Raw genomic sequence first — 20,375 nt, 5'->3', positions numbered from 1 at the left:
TTTCTTTTCAAAAAGTGGGGTTTGTTCTCTCTAGTCTCCTAAAAATATATCAAACAGATCAACACACTCATTTTTTACGTTTATTATTTTTCATGAGGAGCGGATTTATTCACTCTAACATGAGACTTCCTTTTTCAGGACAGAGTGCTGACAACGTTTTCGTCTGATGTGTCTGATTTTAGGGTCTGAGTTTTTTTTCACATTAAAAACTGAAAATAATTACTTAATAGAAAGTGACCTAATTCTTTGTACAAACCTGTACGAGTATAAAAGCCAGATTAACTCAAAGCAGAAACATGTTTCTTCAATCAATTTTTTTGCAGTTACAATCGGTTTCACAATCTAGTAGAAGATGATTTTCTCTTTTCACTGAAATCCCTGCATCACAGAAGAGATGTTGTTAGTCTGTTCCTAATCTCCTCATATTTCCATGGAAGGAGATAAATTGAGTTGCAAGCTTTGTCCCCCAAAAAACCCTTCATGACAAGGACTCATTTTTTTACCAAAGGTGCAAATAACTCCCCTTTTTTATATGTATACCTAAGATCAAACGAGACTTCCATAAAAATGTTTATGTCCAAGAATTTTCCACGCAAGAAACCTGTTACATAATATTTTTGATATTTTTCCTACAAACTAAAACATGTTTTTTAAGTCCAATATTTACAAATATTGGTAACATATTCGCTGTGGCCAGTTGTTAAAAATGCGTTTGTCCAATCAATATAATTGTTAACATCTACTTTTGTCGCTAGTATAAAATATATACACACTGACAGCGAGTAAAGCCACAACACAGTTGATCTATAAAAAAATATATTGTTCTTATTTCACACCGGCAAATCAGCTTTTGAATATAAATTATTACTGGTGTTTTGACGTTTCTGAAATAAGCGTGGGCTGGTGCGGGGTTAGGCGGTTGTCGAGCGGTGAAGAAATGATCATACAGCCTTTCTCTCTCTCAGATCGACTGACTGATTTTCTTTTTGTGACGATTTTATTTATGAAAGATCCTTTTCCTACTGGAATGTTTTATATTTCTTTTGTCAATTGTTTAACTCTTTTGACCGATATCCTCTCACATATTTCTGAGTCAAATTATGCATTCCATTAGACAATGGTGGAAAGTCCCGCATTCTTCACATCGAATCACTTTGCGTGTATGCAACCCATCGAAGGGTTTTTCTTCCCGGGGTTGCGTGCTAATATCTAACAATATCTGTCATGTGATCCTGTGAATTAATCATAGTTTTAATTCCTTTAACAGTACTGTTCGATCATCGAACTGAAAATATCACTAACCCTTATCCTTAACTAGTATCTGGTTTTAGTAAATGGTGAATAAAAATAAAAATAAAATATACAATAATAAATACTAAAAGAACCCGCGGGATTCCACGGTAGTTGAAAATGTTTAAACCCCATCTATAAATAAAATGAATAAAACGAATAACGACGAATTTTAAACAATTTTAGCAAATTTTTTAATTTTTAAATCTAAAATAATTGATTTAAAAAATTTTTTAATGAAAATTCAACACACAACACATTCGTATTATTTGGATTCATCGGACTCATCTTGACTGTGATTTTCACAATGCTTCGGTCAATGTAACCTCCGACCTTCTTCAGATGTATCTTGTTGAACTTGAGAATTTTTCTGTCGAATTCAGAAATTTGGACGGAATTTCGAGCGGAACCCTCGGCACAATGGTTAGAGTACTTGGAAAAATCAATTTTAAAAAGAGATATTCTCCTGAAGGTTGAAGGTTCAATCCTTAGTGCGGTCGACCGAAAAACACAATTGCGAATTACTTAGGCCCTCTATCAAGTCATGTCTGACGGAACAAGAGCATGCTCCCTCTGTGAAGTAAATAAAGGGTTCCGCTCGAAATTTCGTCCAAATTTCCGAGTATGACAGAAACATTCCCGAGGTAACCAAGCTACACCTGAAGAAAGTCGGAGGTTACATCGACTGAAACGTTGTGAAAATCGCATTCAAAATGAAAACAGTAGTTCGATGAATCCAACTAATAAGAATAATAAATCCTCATCTAAAAAATTGTTTTGTTTTTGTTTTTTGTTTTTGTTTTGTTTTTTCAGAATAATTTTTCATATAAATTATAAAGGACCGGATCTCAATTTACTTTTACATTTTGTGTTTAATTATAAAATAAAACAATTATAAAAAAAAACTTACAGTCTACTCTCAACATGACTTTTTTATTATAAAATAAATAGCAAATTTGAAACCGTAAACAGACAGCCATGTTTTTGTTGTTTAAAATTTTTGGAGGGGAAATGGTTTTTAACTGATAAAGGGGGGTAATTCGTTTCTTATTAATTAATGTTTGCGACAATAATTAGTGTTTGCGATGATAATGGGTTTTGTGAAATTGGATGCACGGACAAGTAAACCAATATTTACATTGATCAGCATTTATTCATTGTTTTTTAGTCTGTTAAACCCTTATGACCTGACTTAATTAATTAGTTCAGTAATAAATAAATTAATATAACGGCATAAATAGAGTGGGAATTGATTCAAATACGCCTTGTACGTATTAGTTCAGTCTCTGGACAGATGCCAAATACCTCCAGATTGCAACTGTTCATTGCTTACATTCAATATGCTGCCAACATTTGTCTAGCTGAAACCAATAATTCCCCTCACTCTTTATCTGTGCCTAACCCTAAACGTAGATTCCATGAACAAAGTTTCTTTCTTAGAACTGCACGCCTGTGGAATTGTCTTCCGTTTTCCTGCTTTCCGGCTGACTACAATATGGTTGTCTTAAAGTCTAACGTAAAAACACCCGTCTAGCTGAATTTAACAAATTCCTAATGAACCGCCACCTTAAGTAAACATTTCATTAAATCTCCACACTAACGTACTGTACTTGCAATAACCCTTATCCCTGAGTGGCTTCCGGGCCTTGATAAGTGGTGACCACCGTGTAAAAAAAAATAAGTTCTTGATGAGCCGTTCCATATAAGTTAAAAACATTTACCGAATTTACATTACTAATGATTACAATATTGTCCAATTTCTACTGTACACTCTTTAACCCTTATCCTCGAGTGGCCTCTTGGCCGTGATAATGTGGTGATGCCTGTGTAAAAAGAAATCTGTCTCAAAGATTGAAGTATTTCATTTGTTGTCATTAACACAACTTTTTCAAACACTATGGATAATAATCAAAGTTTATGAAATGCAAAAAATTCTCAGTAGTAGTTTAACTATTGAACTTCATAATGAAAGATTGTTATGATGAAAATGTATGAAAATCATATAACCATTACCCTTTAAACTAACTATAATTAACAATAAATATTTTTTAATAATGTACATCATAACTTAGATCATAAAGAGTTAAAAGCGGGCAAAGTTGAATTAGAACCAATGCTTTATGCGAAACTTCTAGAGTAAATCTTATATTGTAGTGACTCACCTCTATTTTCAATTTTAACCCATTCTTGATCCCTTAAAAATTATTTTCTCGGCTAAAGACCCATAAAAGAACGGCCCATAAGAATCTAATCATTGAGACCCATAACGCCTTTCTGCGACTTTTAATTTCGGAGGAGATAGACTTTGGAAATATGGAGACAAACACAGAGACAGACTGAGTTTTATAAATTAGATTATAGTAATAAATAAGGTGTACATTTATTTGAACATTATGAGATCAGCATCTTTGCTTGTTTTAAAAGTACTTTAATGAAATGTCCTCTGGTGAGGACTTGTGTCCCTTCGGCGTACATACGTCCGAATAACCCGACAAGTAGTTAAATTCCCTAAATGGTGGAAGCATCTTACTCTAATAACAATGTGACGTTGCGCGACTGTTTCTACTCTGTCGTTATTTTCATGGCAAGTGCATAATCCCCTACTAAACTTGAAAAAAAAACACTCGACTATCTACAACCATTATTAGCAATTTCCCTCACTCTCTATCGTTGCCTAAATCTGAACGGAAATTCCATGAACAAACTCTTTTGTTAGAACGGCCCGCCTGTAGAACTCTGTTCCGGTGTCCTGCTTTCTGGCTAACTACAATATGGTCGTCTTCAAGTTTAATGTAAACAAGTTCTTGTTTAACCATCCTTTTAAATAATAAAATTCTACCTAATTTCCATCCCTAATGATCATGACGATTTGGTCTCACTAACAATCGCATACTTATTAATCCTTATCTTCGAGTGGCAAAAACAATCCCTTATTAAACACTGTTCCCAATAGTACCTCCTTATGTTTCAAGTGACAATATGCTTTGTTTGAAGTGAAAAGTAATAAAAGTAAATAAATAAATTACATCAACTTGCACACTTTAACACTTTTTATTTTATATATAGATACTCTTTTGAGAAAAGGAAAAAGAAACAGAGAACAATCTCACCATAATCATCACAATAGATACATGCACTAGTCTTCTTTCTTCTCTCCTTACTGTTTGTTTCCTGTTGCGTCATTATTTTCATCCACATTTATTCACCACCACACATTCTGGTGTGATAATTACTCATTTGAAAATCAGTCATTTGTTTATCAGTTGAAAGGATTCAAATTTTGCCTCATAACGTTTGATGTTCAAGCATGTACAGATCTGGTGCAAGATCATTTGATAATTAAGAATATCTATACACAGACGTGACTAATGTAAATAAATACCGCAAAAAATGATTTTCTAGTTCATCAACAAGGGAAAATAAACAATATGATTTTGTCTATGTCCATCTGACAGCATCGTGAGTATAAATAATAATAAGATCTTTATTTACTACCATCATTCTTATGTACTCATTATTATTTTTTAATAAACTTGAAGGGCAGTATGATTCATTTTATGCACCTGCTAACGTGTGATTGATTCATTAATTATGTCTTCTAATTTGTACAGGGTCCTATGCAGGAGCCGTGTTAGGGATGCCGGTATCCGGTCTGCTAACGCAGTACCTTGGTTGGCGTTCAGGATTTTATTGTTTTGGTAAGTATATTTCATTTTTTTTATTACATTTTCACCCCAAACAAGGCACATTGCCACTTTGTTGTAGGGGGCTACTATCAGGGACATAAGCATCAAGGGTACTGTGTAGGAAGTTGGGCAGCAAGATGTCGGTTCACGTTGCACTTCTGCATGTCAGTACAGTCGAGGAAGCAGGGACCCGGCAGGGAATTCCAAAGTCTAACTGTTCTGGCGAAGAAACTACTGGAGTAGAAGGCTCTCTTGCATCTAGGGATCTCTACTGTGAAGGGGTTGGATTTATCTGCTTGTCGGGTTTGTCAGGGGTATTTACGTCGAGGGGCACAAGTGCTTGCAGTTCGTCAGAGCATTCACCGTTAAAGTACTTAAAGAACAGGCAGAGGGATGCAACATTTCGTCGATGTGACAGAGGCTGAAGTTTAGCTGACAGTTCAGGACCTATCAGATTGGCGACTCACATTTGAACCTTGTCTAGGAGCGAGAGACTAGTGGCAGATGCACCAGCCCAAATATGACAACAATACTCCATACATGAGCGAATGGTGGCCTTATACAGGTATAGGATACTTTCAGGCGTTAATAGCTTTCTCGCACGGTAGAGAGAACCCACCTTCTTCGCAGCGGTCCTGGCAATGTTCTCAATGTAATTGTTCCAACTCGTATTTCCTGTGAACTTTAAGCCGAGGAGTTTAAAAAATGTACTTTCAGATAAAGAGTCATTGGCCATTGCTATTGGCAGTAGCGAAGGTTTCTTGTAATTATTGAAGGAAACAAGTTTAGTCTTGGTAGCATTGAATGTGACCATCTATTTTTGTTCCCATTCCACTACAGATCGGAGGTCTTCCTCTAGTGTTTCTGCCATTTATTTAGACATGTATTCATTTGTTTTCCTGTCGTGTCTGTTATAGAGCGTGGTGTCGTCAGCATACATACCCATCTCACAGACAATTTTGTCAGGGAGATCATTCATGAATATTAGGAATAACAGAGGTTCAATGATAGATCCATGAGGCACTCCCGCATTTATATCATATTGTGTAGATTTATGACCGTCGAGGACAACCTGGATTTTTCTCTTATCTAAGAAGGATCTAATTATGTTATGTATTTTTCCAGTGATGCCGTATGATCTGATTTTCTTGAGAAGACCCTCATGCCATACCCTATCAAAAGCCTTAGATATATATAGAGCTACCGCTCTACCCTCCCACGCTTTGTCCAGTGACTGGTATATACGTTCTGAGATTACAGTTAGGATGTCTGCTGTGGAACGGGCTTGTCTAAATCTATACTGTTGGTCAGTCAGAAGTTTAGTATCTGTAAGGTGATGGACTAGAGCATGGTTAATTATCGTCTCAAATATTTTGGCGAAAAGTGGGAGGAGGCTAATGGGGTCATAATTTGATGGGTCAGTTCTTTCGCCAGAATTCTTGAAAACTGGCACTACAGAAGCAGTTTTCCAGCAGACAGGAAAGCAAGATTCATTAAGGCATTTGTTGTAGAGTTTGAAGAGAACTGAAGCTACTTCGGCGGCGCACTTTTTTAATAGCACAGCCGGGATGAGATCAGATCCACATGCTTTTGCAGTGTCAAGCTTTCTTATGATAGCATGCACCTGAGCAAGGGTGATTTTCAGATCGTCTAGTGTGGTGTCTGTCTGCAAAGGAAAGTCAGAGAGGGGGTGGTTAGCAAAGTCCAGTGTGGAGTTGGAGACAAACCGCCTGGCAAGCATGTTAGCCTTCTCAGTTGCTGAGCAAACAACCTCATGATTGTTGGATAGTGGGGGAATCGTTGATTGCCCATTATTTACTACACTGTTGTTATTTTCCAGAAGTCTCGGGTTCCTAATTTCTGTGCTTCGATACGTTTTTGGGTGGTTTCAATAAATTCTCTGGCTTCTATGTACTTCTGTTTGAACTGGACTTATGTTGGTTAAATTTGCGGTACGCATACTGCCTTTGTGCTATGGCAGCTGCACAAGTTGAAGTAAACTTTTTTTTTTTTTTTTTTTTAATTCAATTTTCACCCCAAACAAGGCACAGTGCCACTTTGAAGCAGGGGGCTACTATTAGGGAATTAATTAGCGGGGTCATTATGAAGGGAGAAGAGTAGAAAGATGTTTGTTAACATTACACTTGAACTTCTGCATATCATTGCAGTTGGGAAAGCAGAATCCCGGAAGGGAGTTCCAAAGACCCGCAGTTCTGGGGAAGAAACTATTGGAGTAAAAGGCTTTCTTGCACCTAGGGATCTCCACTGTAAAGGGATGAGACTTAGTAGCTTGTCGGGTTTGTCGGGGGTAGTTACGTCGGGGAGGTACAAGTGTTTGCAGTTCGTCAGAGCATTCACCATTAAAGTATTTGTAGAACAGGCAGAGGGATGCAACATCTCGTCGATGGGACAGAGGTTGAAGCCCAGATGACAGTTCAGGACCTATCAGGTTTGCGACTCTTTTTTGAACCCTGTCCAGGAGCGAGAGACAACCAGCAGATGCACCAGCCCAGATGTGACAACAGTACTCCATACATGGGCGAATGGTTGCCTTATAGAGGTATAGGATACTGGCAGGCGTAAGTAGTTTTCTAGCACGGTAGAGGGAGCCAACCTTCCTTGCAGCAGCCTTGGCAATGCTCTCAATGTATCTATTCCAGTTCATATTCCCTGTAAACGTTAGGCCGAGGAGTTTAAAAGAAGTACTTTCAGGCAATGTGTTCTTGGCCATTGCTATTGGTGGTAGAGAAGGTTTCTTGTAGTTATTGAAGGAAACAAGCTTAGTCTTAGCAGCATTGAATGAGACCAACCATTTTTGTCCCCATTCCACTACGGATTGGAGGTCATCCTCTAGTGTTTCTGCCATTTTCTTGGATATGTGTTCATTTGTTTTCCCCTCATATCTGTTATAGAGAGTGGTGTCATCGGCAAATATACCCATCTCCGAAACAATATTATCAGGGAGGTCGTTTATGAATATCAGGAACAATAGAGGTCCAAGGATAGACCCCTGAGGCACTCCCGCATTTATGTCATATTGTTTGGATGTACGTCCGTCGAGGACAACTTTGATTTTTCTATTACTTAAGAAGGATTTAATTACGTTATGAATTCTTCCAGTGATTCCATATGATCTAATTTTCCTTAGAAGACCATCGTGCCATACCCTGTCAAAAGACTTAGATATATCAAGGGCCACCGCTCTACCCTCCCCTGTTTTATCCAATGAACGGTATATTGGGGAGAGTGAAGTTTTAGAATTTGCGTGTGGGAACATGTTCTTCAATTGCTGCGTTGAACCATTCAGTGGTCTCATTTCCGCAATGTTCAGCAGGAAGTGAAAAGATATTTTGCCATTGAGCGTCCCCGATGAGGTCCCTGATGGCTTCCCAGTCAGCCTTTTTATAATATCTCGTTATTTTGAGCAGTGGCTCTTCAGTTTTGGCTCTAGAGTTTAGGGTGATTTCAACCATTACCACTGCATGATCGGCGTTCCTAAGAGGGCTGTGGGCATTCGTTACACAGTCATCGGGAACTGTGGTCAGAAACATATGTAGAAGTGATACATGTTGTTCTTGCTGGTCTGGGAAACGGGTTGGAAACGTAACCATCTGTGATAGGGAATGAGATATAGAGAAGTTACGTGTTGTGGTACCAGCTGCGTCTGTGTAAGTAGAAAATCCAAGCCAGTTGCTGTGGCATTCATTGAAGTCACCAAATACATGCACGTGTGCGCTTGTGTTGAGGGAAAGTGCTGTATCTATGCTGTCAGAGACTTTGTTTATTAGGGTACAGTCCTGGGTCGAGGGAGAGCGGTAGAGAAAATAAAAGTAGCTAATGTTGTCTTGCATGTTAAGTCTACAGTACGTAAAAGCTTGATCGTCCGATTCTAGTTTAGTTTCTCTAGTCAAGGGGAGGGTGTTTCGAATATAGACTCCAAGCCCATGCACATGCCTGTCAGAGTCCTTAAGGCAGAGTGGGAGGTATCCAGGTTAGAGGGGATGGAGGAGTGTAGGTTAGTCTCACTTAGTGCTAAGATATCCGGGGTGTTTGTTTGGAGAAATGCTTCAACATCATTTAAATTAGTTCTAAGGCCACGGATGTTCGTAAATGCGAGCCTCAAGGGAGAAGACAGGTTGTTTTTGTTAGAGTTTTGGCCTGGTTTTAGCGTAATTTTTTAATGTACTGTCATTTTTATTTGTAAGAGTTTCAGTTTAGGTAAGGGGTGCTGAGCAAGTGCTTATGCAGAATACAAGACACGCAAAACAGGCAGACCATCAGCTGCCCCTCCCTCTACTATATATATATATATATATATATATATATATATATATATATATATATATATATATATATATGATGCGAATAATGGAAATAGTATTTCGACGAAATAGAGAAATAAAAAGGAATAAACCTAGTTATGTGTTCATGAAAGTTTCCTCTTTATTTCGAGACTTCCTCTGGATGAATGAAATTAAGAAAACCACCTTTCTTAATTTTATTCATGCAGATAAAGTCTCAAAATAAAGACGAAACGTTGATGAACACATAACTCGATTTGTTCCTTTTCATTTCTCCCCCCTCCTCTCTCTCTCTCTCTCTCTCTCTCTCTCTCTATATATATATATATATATATATATATGTGAGGTTATTGTTTTTGAGAGATTAAGTAAGAGTGCTCATTACCAAAGTAGAGCAGTGTATAAACATTCATAAGCATGTTTCGGTCAGCTAATTACCAGTAACTAGAGACCTCTTTAGCGATACAGCTTATACGAAAGCAAAGTTTGCTTTTGTATAAGCTGTATCGCCTGAATAGGTATCTAGTTACCGGTGACTAGCTAACCGAAACATGCCCATCAATGTGTAGCTACATATTACTGCTTATGTAAGAAAAAATAAAGAGTGTGTGTATATATATATATATATATATATATATATATATATATATATATATATATATATATATATATATTAACTGTATAAGTTTCTATATATGTGATTTTACTACTTGGGATAATAATTACATGCAAATAAATAACAAATTATCAGTAAGATAGCTCAATAGTGCAATACTAGAGCAATAAATAATTCTTTAAAATACCACTTTACAAGGAACAGACATTCATATTGTCGCACATTTTCAAAATGTTAGACTTGTTACCGATAAAAATCTAACATTTGGAAAATGAATAACTGTCCATTATAAAGTGGTACTTTTAAGGTGTACACACACACACACACACACACACACACACACACACATATATATATATATATATATATATATATATATATATATATATATATATATCAGGTAAAAATGATCCCAGAATATGTACTAATAAACTTAAGGAGGTTATTAATAGTACGCAATAAAAACCACTGGAAATTAAATAAACACACACTCACACGAGCATATTTTTCAGATGATTTATTTTTGTTACATACGATTTACATGGTTTAGAACCCTGTTTTGACTTTCTTTGGCCTATTTATATCATTTCGGCTTTTCGACTCTCTGACCTTCTTCGTGTGATTTTTACTAGAGTTGAAGAATGTAGAACTAGACTTTTTCTTAAATCCACTGGGATATAATGTATCCATTTCTCGCGCTGATTTTCATTTTTATCTCTAGATGGAGAAGTTCATGAAAATTAACAAGCACCAGATCTCTAAATGAATACTTAATTCAATATGAGAAGCGTCCAGCTAAGTGGATCATCTAAAATGTTCAATTTTAAAATCGATTATGGTTAATGACTTTATGTTTAATAAATTTATGTTAAATGACTTTATGTTCGATGGCTTTATGGTTAATGACTTTATGGTCAATGCCTTTGTGGTTAATGATTTTATGGTTAATGCCTTTATGTTTAATGACTTTATATTTAATGAATTTATGATTAATGCCTTTATGGTTGATGATATATGGTAAATGACTTTATAGCTAATGACTTTGTTTAATGCCTTTATGTTTAATGACTTTATGTTTAATGACTTTATGCTTAATGCCTTTATCGTTAATGCCTTTATGGTAAATAATTTTTGGCTAATGACTTTATGTTTAGTTAGTTTATGGTTGATACCTTTATGGGTAATGACTTTATGGTTAATGAGTTTATGGTTAATGAATTTATGTCTAACGCCTTTATGATTAATGTCTTTATGGTAAATGACTTTATAGTTAATGACTTTATGTTTAATGACTTTATGCTTAATGCCTTTATGTTTAATGCCTTTATGGTTAATGACTTTTATGTTCAATGGCTTTATGTTTAATGCCTTTATTGTTTATTCCTTTATAGTTATTGACTTTATGGTTAATGACTTTATGTTTAATGACTTTATGTTGAATGACTTTATGGTTAATGACTTTATTATTAATGACTGTATGGTTAATTACTTTATGGTTAATGACTTTATGTTGAATGCTTTTATGTTTGATGATTTTATGGTTAATTACTTTATGTTTAATGACTTTATGTTTAATGACTTTATGGTTAATGACTTTATGTTTAATTCCTTTATGGTTAATGCCTTTATGATTAATGACTTTTTGGTTAATAACTTTAAGGTTAATGATTTTATGTTAAAAAAGCATAAAAATAAGGATTGAAAAGTACAAACAGAAAAATGATGACATGGAAGATACGAATAGCAGTTCAAAATATTGGAATATTTGATTTAATAAATTTATATTGATTTTAGAAATAATCGTTAACTTGATGCATTGGCAAAAAATGAAATGAAACGTGAATAAAGTTAAACATTCCAAGCAAATCAAGTCGATGATTTCAGCAATAAAACACTCCGTCATGGTTTATTAATCTCTAAAAATTTAAGTTTGTCTGCAAACTATGTAAATCTACAAACAGTTCATATACAAAAAGGAATGAATGAAATATTTTCAGAGATTAAAAAACTTCAAGAATAAATCTTTTTACGAAAATAACTTGATTTGAAACTAAATAACGTTAACATTTTTTATATGTTAAAAAAAAAACAGAACAAACTTTTTACAATTTAGTCGCTATCTCGAGATAAGAGTGTGCACGGATATTAGAAAATTTAAGAAAAGTTTATTTAATATCATTTGTTTATTATTTAAAAGAAGAGGAAATAGTTATCTTGATCTGAACTAAATCATAAAAATAAAAAACAGTATAAAAAAGAAATAAAATCATTTAAAAATAATTCTTGTTTGTTATTCAAAAAACTACATATTTATTCATGAAACTTACCTTACAATGAGTGTTTTTTGTCTTGATTTGAATTTAAATTTTCTTAAAAATTATACAATAATTATCCATTGTATTTTCTTCGCAATAAATCATGAAACTTTTCGCTTGACAACTTCCGGCGTTTTATGTAAACTTCTCGGACAATTCACACGATAACTTTATCTTTATTCTACATAAGTAACAAAGTTTTTTTTTCCTATATACTTTAATAACACAAAATACATGTTAAAACATTCCTGGATGCGTGTTTGAAATAAAATCTGTTCGAATTATTCCAATAAACCGTAATTTGTAATTAAATGAAAAAGTATCTTACTTAGTTTTCTATGTACTTCTCTCGTCTCCCTTCACTACATCTTGATTCAACTATTTTCTAATGTTTGTTAATATTTCCGTTGACATTTAGAGAAAGAGTAACTTCGACTTTGCTTCTGAATTGCATTATTTTGCTATCTAATATACAGTGTGTTCACACACATCGTAAGCATGTGTGTAAATTAGATAGCAAAATAATAGGCATTTAATTTCTTTTATTATCTATGAGGATACTATAGAACTATAGAGACATATTATTATTATTTATACAAGAAGAATATGTTAATATATATACATGCACATATGTAGATAGATAGATAGATAGAGTTTATAAAATTTCGAATGTAATTAAAATGAGATAAGTACTGTTCATGATTGTGACTCAACGCGTAGCGAGTAGTATATTAATAAATACTTGAAACACTTATGTTTTCAAAGACTGTTTAAGAGTGAACAAAAACCTTGTAAAACGCTTTCATTGACCAAAGACATTAAATTAATTAAACGATAAACTCTGAAAGGCGTCAATGGAGTATTATACCTGGAGTAAACATACAAGTCGATGCCTTGGTACGATGCAATAACATGGATAAGTTATTTGTAAGAATGTAACGAATATATATGTCAAGCACATGATCAAAAAAACTTATAATGTATCTTCTATTAGGAGATGCGTCAAGAGGCGGTGTTAATGAAAGTAAATCTGGAAAATAAGGAAGAATTCAGGTTTTAATTTTCGACTATGAATCAAAGTTGCGATGCCATCTTGTGTTGGCGACCAAATTTGAGGACTTATGATCTGTTATCAAGAGATTCTAGGAATAAAGCAAATAATCATAGTTTATAATACAATTTCTTATTAAATGGATCGCCAGATTTATCAAGACTTCATCGTTAAGTAGACATCAGATTTCCAATCTATTTCTGGTATTGCTTAGCAAAATAGGCACTTTATACACACGGCGGTTTAGAAAGAGAATGGCCGCTGAGTTCGAGTTTAATGTACAAACTGAATCGAAATAAAAAAGAAAGTGTTCTGTAATTATTAATAAAACTATTTTATTCAAACGATGCTTTAATTTTAAAATCTATTCTATTTTAAAGAAAAAGTTTATTTTATTAATAAAAAACTTCAAAATTAAAATAATATTTTTTATTCAAAAGAAATTTTTCATTTTATGAATAATAAAATCGAAAATAAAAAGAAAACTATTTTATTCAAAATATTTTTTATTAATAATCAAAATTAAAAGAAAACTAGAATTTTAGTCTGTAATTAAAGTATGAGTGAAATTTATTAAAGGACGGAAAGTATAATAAAAATAATAACCGAACAATATAATAATAATCTCGCCAAATGTATTTCATTCTCCACATGTACCCTGTAATATCCACTGGCGGATTTATGTAATACACGTTTCGGCTTTTCAGTTTGCCACCTTCGAAAGAAAATACACTGGCCATTTTATTTAGATTAAAATAAATCGTACTTTTAAATATGAAAGTATATGGCAACAGGAAACGGATGATAAACTAAATGATTAATAGTATTTTTTAATGTTATTTTGTAAAACATATTTCTTTGTTATTTGGCGCGTTTTTTATTTTTTTGTTGCTGTCATTCGTTCTTTAAAGTGATTATCGTTTTTTTTTCGCTAGGTATCATGGGAATTATATGGGGTATATGTTGGCATTTGTATTCCCATGAAAGACCTTCAACTCATCCTTATATAACTAATGAAGAAAAAATTTACATTGAATCATCTATAGGAACATCAACAACTATTGTAAGTAGCCATGTTTATTGCTTTTTGTTTGTAAATAATTGTGAGTCATAAATTGCATTAAATGTGTAAAAAGAGAAATGAGCTCATATGATTCGCGACATGGAAGTACGTAGATTGTTGAAATTAAAATAAAAATGACAATAAGTAAAAAAAAAATAAAGAAGTGAAAAAAGAAGAAACACAAGTTTAAATGATTGGAAACAAAAGGTGGTAAGAAGAAGAAGAAGAAGAAGAAGAAGAAGAAGAAGAAGAAGAAGAAGAAGAAGAAGGAGGAGGATTAGGAGGAGGATTGGTCGAATGAAAAACCGAAAGAAAGAATAAAAAGAACGAAAACGAACACAATAAATAAAATTAATAAATAATACTCATCTCAATAATGAATTCCAATTAAATAATATATAGCATTCGGTACGGACACAACCATGGAAGATCAGATAATAAATGAACATCTATATATATAAAAGCGAAAATGTGTGTATGTATGTTTGTATGTATGTATGTGTGCTTGTGTGTCCGCTAAAAACTTTCGACAGACAGAACAAAAATTCACAAACTCGGTATCATATTGAAGCTCCATCTTTCGCTCGAAAAATATCGAAAATGTGGCCAAAAACGTTCATTTTTTTTCACCGCAAATCGACAATTTTCGATGGGGGGGGTCAACAAAAACGGTCCTCTCGTGACGACGGGCGGTTCTGCGCATGCGCCAGATAACGTCATGACCTGATTTACTTTAAATAGTTGAAAAACTGTACAAATTTCATGTACGTCGCGTTAGCTCACTTGTTTAGCGCGTTGGTTCATTATCTAAACGTTTTGGGTTCGAATTGTGGTGTGAGATGTCTTTTGTTTTTTTTTCGATTTTTTTATTTAAATATTGAACCAGTGTTATTTAAGCCATTTTTCACGTAACGTTCGTTTTTCTGTTTTTTTTTTTTTTTTTTTTTTTTTTTTTTACTTCGCTTATCCAATCCAGACCACACACCCAAAACCACCCGGGTATCCACCGATTTTTTAAATTTTAATATCGAAACAGGCTTATTTAAGCCATTTCTTTTTTGTTTTTTCGATTTTTACATTTAACATCGTTCGTTTACCTTACGTTAGTTTTTTTTTGTGTTTTTTTTTCGATGTTTTGATTACCCCCCCCGCTTATGTTTTAACGTTGTTTTCTTTTTTTGCTTCACTTATAACAACGAACCTGGTCATTGACCTCATTTGCTGAATAGCTGTGCGCGCACCTGTCAATTTGGTTCTTACTTAAATAAATTCAAACATCTTTCAGTAACTCATTCTGGCTGGCCGATTTTATTTTCAAACTTCGCCTCAGGGCTTCGGGTTCGATCCTCCCACCCCCACCCGGTTTTTTTTTTATTTAACACCACACACACCTCCAAACACCCGAGCAACGCCGGGTACCCCCGCTAGTGAATTTATAAAAGCAAAAAAATTTCAACCTTGATCACCCTTCGGGGCCCGTAGCGCAGTTGATAGAGACGTTGAATTTCTACAGTTACATGTGAGAATTGTCTGAAGATAGCGGTTTCAATCCTACCCAAAGCCGACCAGAGACTTACTTGGCCAAAAACGTGGTGAGACGACAACAACTACGGAAGGCAGTAATTGCAGTGAATGCAGTCAGGAGATTCAGCCTTCCTATCCGTTGCGGTTACCACCTGACGAAGGCTAGAGGAATAATTGGCCGAAACGTCGTGAAACAACTTAGAAAATATGAGGATAATAGTCCGCAATAAATAAAAATGATTTTGTCTGTCTGTCTCTCTAGTATCGGAAGATTTTTTTAACGTTGAAAACCATATAAAAAAGATTTTAGTCCTTCGTTGGAAAATTATATTATATAAGTATTATGGTCTCCGTTCGATGTACAGTTAGTGGTTAATAGGGCGTTAATATAAGTATTTAATGTACAAATGAGTACACATTAAACCATATTCAATTTGGTATAGTGCACACATTATAAGTCAACTTTTGTCCCGTTTTTAACATGTTATTTCTATCTTTTCTTTTAGTTTTAGCTAAGACTAACACGTATTCAACTTTGTAAACTGATAAATAAAAGAAAGGGTTATATTTCTTTTTTTCTATTATTTATATTGTTTTTATTTATTTATTTATTTATTTTATTTTTTCGCAATTCGTTTGATTGCATTTTCAACGAGAGGATGGGGAACGGCAACTTTTGAATTAATTCTCGCACGTCGGACATCACTCTGGGGAAAACGTCCAGCTACGTTAAATAACTACTAAATAGCATCAGTTGATGAGAAGGATGCTGGTGCCGTCGTTACCGGCTGGTCGATCGGAGCATCTTCTGAATTTCAATCAGATGAGCTGCTACAAGAGACGGAGACCAAATTTGTCGTCGTCATCGTCGACGGTGGCGCCGGTCGGGGACGGCGTCACCTCTCGCGAGATCTCGTGGTGATTTACCTTTCTTTAATTTCAACGATGTTTCCGCGGGATATAGGAAGGAAGAACGCGAGAAACGACAGTAGAAACAATGTTGCGTGTGTGTACGTGTCTTGCAAAGAAGTAAATTGATCACCAATCTTCGGCTCAGATGTCGACGACTCTAAAATAAGCTGATGTGGAAACAGTCAATTGAGTTTCCTCTCTTATTCTTTTAACCATCGGATTCTTTCTCCGCTTTCAAGACACATCTCCATTCATATGCGATACGTCCTCCAGCTTACAGAAATGAGCAAAGCAAAAGAATGTTTCTGAATTTTTTAGATGAGGATTGATAATTCATATTATTTGGAATATTAGGATTACTGTTCTCAGATTGAGTTTTATTCGTACAACGTTTTGGTCGATGTAACCTCCGACCCTCTTTAACTGTATCTTGTCGAACTCGGGAATCTTTCTGTGGCACTCGGGAATCTGAACGGAATTTCGAACAGACCTTTTATTTAATCCGCTTTAATCGTATTCCGTCAGCCATAGTTTGGTAGAAATCTTAAGTAATTCGCAATTGTACTTTGGGTGTCGCTACTCAAAGATTCCCAAGTTCGACAGAAAGTTTCTCGAGTTCGCAGTCCGTCACAAGGATGCTTGACATAATGGATAAAGGAACTTTGGTAAGCTTTAATTGTGTGTTACACTTTGGTGGGGTTGAAAGCTCAATCTAAGTGCGGGTTGATGGAATGAAAGTATGTTAACCCCCTTAATTAAACTTTGTTTGGCGATGGACGCAACGGCAAAGACGTCACATTTTTTCTTTTTTTTTTCTTAATGCGTAAGAGGAAAAGAGAGAGTTCAAATCCACAAGAGAGGACTTATCTGGATAATGCCAAGCTCACCAATTATTATTGGAGCTTATACAATAATACAAGAAAAATTATATGCGATTTTATATCCGCTAATTGCTGTTTGGGTTGCACCTGTCAAAAATACCACTCCATATATAATAGAAAACTCACAAACCGTTAAAATAAATGACCACGCAGCCACAATATACCCCCAATTTAACCCTAAAACATATACCCCTTAAACTCAACACTATGTTAAAGACCATATATAATTTATATATCATACTATATATAACAAGCTTGTCCTTTATTTATTTAGAATTCAATAAAGCTTCCCTCAACATTCTATAATTCCTCTTAATCTTTTTCGCCCCTAATAAACCCTGCGTTAGACGCCGCATCTCCTCCATGCTACCTAGCACCTCATTACTATTCTGATGAGAAGCATTAGGCTTCGAAATGCCCTGACATAAAGAGTCCCTTCTATCCCTCCAATTTTGCTTGTATTCCATTCAATAAATGATCCATTCTAGATCTACCAATATATAGTTTTGTGACTTAATTTCATACTATTGTTGTCCTATTATATATATATATATATATATATATATATATATATATATATATATATATATATTACAAAGGAATTACTATTTATCAAATCCCAGATGCCACTCTAGGATAAGGGTTAAAGAGTGTACAGTAGTTAAAGAGGCAATGTGATAGTAATCGTTTGGATTAGTTAAGGGGAACGGCTCATTAGGAACTTGTTTTCGTTGGACTTGAAGACGACCATATTGTAGTCAGCTGGAAAGCATGCAAACGGAAGAGAGTTCCACAGGCGTTCAGTTCTAAGAAAGAAGCTTTGTTCATGGAATCTACGTTTAGGTTCAGGCGCAGATAAAGAGTGGGGAAATTATTGATAGTGTTTTCAGCTAGAGATGTGTTTCTTGTGAATGTTTAGCTAAGAGAGACCATAGATTGGAGTTCAGACGAGCACCTGCCATGATAATAACGATAAAGCAGAGATAGGCTTGAAACGTCTCTTCTGTAGGAAAGAGGATGCAGGGAAGAGAAAAGGGCATCCCCTACTAGGCTACGAAGTCTATTTTGAACTCTGTCAAAGCAGGATAAGTCCTTTCTGCAGATGTGGCAACAGTACTCCATCCTTGGACGTACCTGGTTCTTATATAGATAGAGAATTGCATCAGCGGGTAGATATCTATTGGATCGATAGAAGGATCCCACCATTTTTCCAGCGACATTGGCAACGGATTTGATGTATGTGTTCCCTTTCATTTTAGGAGTAAAGGTCAAGCCCAGAAGCTTGTCAAAACATAGAGCCTCCCCAAGACGAGAGCCATTCATTTCAATCGATGCCACATGGGGATCAGAACATTAATGATGTAAGGGTAGAAGCTTGGTTTTAAATGTATTAAAAGTAACCAGCCACTTTTTCCCTATTGTACCACATGCTAAAAATCAGAAGAGAGAGAGAATCAGAGAGAACTGGGTCGTTTAAGACCTTTGATGTGCTGCCATAGATGGTAGTGTCGACAGCATAAATGTTTACGAATGATCTAAAGATGTGATTTGGAAGATTATTGATGTAGATCAGAGAAGAGAGTTTGCATTTATTTGCTTCCTCACTGAACAAATTAGGCACAAGGCCATTTTTTTAATGTGGAGAGATTGGGGAAATGGGGACCAGCTCGCCGGGGAGTAGGGGACCTGGATAGTGACAATTTGTATGAAGGATTTCCCCTACAGTAACCAATAACAGATTGCTACACGAGCAATGGTCTTATATGTGGGGGTGCCCCCACATATGGTCTTTGCTTGAACTTTGTTGCCCAGGCCCCGAAGGGTCCGAGCGGGCGAGTTGTACTCGCCGGGCGAGTTAGATCAGAGAAGAGAGTTGGGCCCAGGATGGACCCCCTGAAAAACTCCAGCATTAATATTGTAAGCTTCTGATTTCTGCCGATCAAGCACTACTCTTATTCCATATTCTACCCTGATATATATATATATATATATATATATATATATATATATATATATATATATATATATATATATATATAACGAAAACAAACCAAATCCATGGATTTGGTTTGTTTTCATTTTGAAACTTATTTTTATTCAAAATTATGAATCGTTTTACTAAATATTAAAATAGCTCTAGGATATCTATAGCTATTGAGCTTATTATATATCTAATATACAATGAGCACTGTTTTCTTTTAATAGTATTAATACATTTACTAGTACATTCAAATTAACTCTGCTCTTTAGACTCCAGCTCTAATTCCCTCAATATATATATATATATATATATATATATATATATATATATATATATATATATATATATATATATATATATATCAGAGAGAAATGATTTAATAATTGAAAAGACATTTCCAGCTATACTATAACTGAAGATCTTGTGAAGTAGATCTTTATGTCATACCCTATCAAAGGCCTTTGATATGTCAAGAACAATTGCCCTAGAAAAATAAAACCCGTCGAGAGATTCGCTTATCCTAAATTTGAAATTTGAAAATGAGCATAAAACCTTTGGAACTACCATATGCAAATATTTTATTGAATCATATGTAAATATTTTATGCAAATATTTTATTGAATATTATGGGGGGGGGGGTTCTTGTCTATTTGTTGTCATTTTTTTTTTTTTTTTTTTTTTTTTTAATAGCATATCATGTTGTACATATAGCTGTAGGTGGTGAGAGCTGTTGATAAACCAACTTCTGAGCAATT

The 20,375-nt window shown here is 34.7% G+C and overlaps 1 protein-coding gene across 3 annotated transcripts in view; it reads left to right on the top strand.

Annotated features, from left to right (window-relative positions):
• The window catches only part of LOC145277036 (vesicular glutamate transporter 1-like), a 766,656-nt gene that overhangs the window by 623,078 nt on the left and 123,203 nt on the right, over nucleotides 1-20,375 (top strand). For all 3 annotated transcript variants that reach the window (XM_080128665.1, XM_080128667.1, XM_080128666.1), the window contains 2 exons: nucleotides 4,902-4,988; nucleotides 14,195-14,322. In XM_080128665.1, coding sequence (XP_079984791.1) covers nucleotides 4,902-4,988; nucleotides 14,195-14,322 — 215 coding nt within the window. The remainder of the gene's footprint in view (nucleotides 1-4,901; nucleotides 4,989-14,194; nucleotides 14,323-20,375) is intronic.

Source organism: Euprymna scolopes, chromosome 5 (assembly GCF_053919585.1).
Source record: "Euprymna scolopes isolate OS-2025 chromosome 5, ASM5391958v1, whole genome shotgun sequence".
Classification (NCBI taxonomy): Eukaryota; Metazoa; Mollusca; class Cephalopoda; order Sepiida; family Sepiolidae; genus Euprymna; species Euprymna scolopes.
This window is presented reverse-complemented; position numbering and strand designations above follow the sequence as displayed.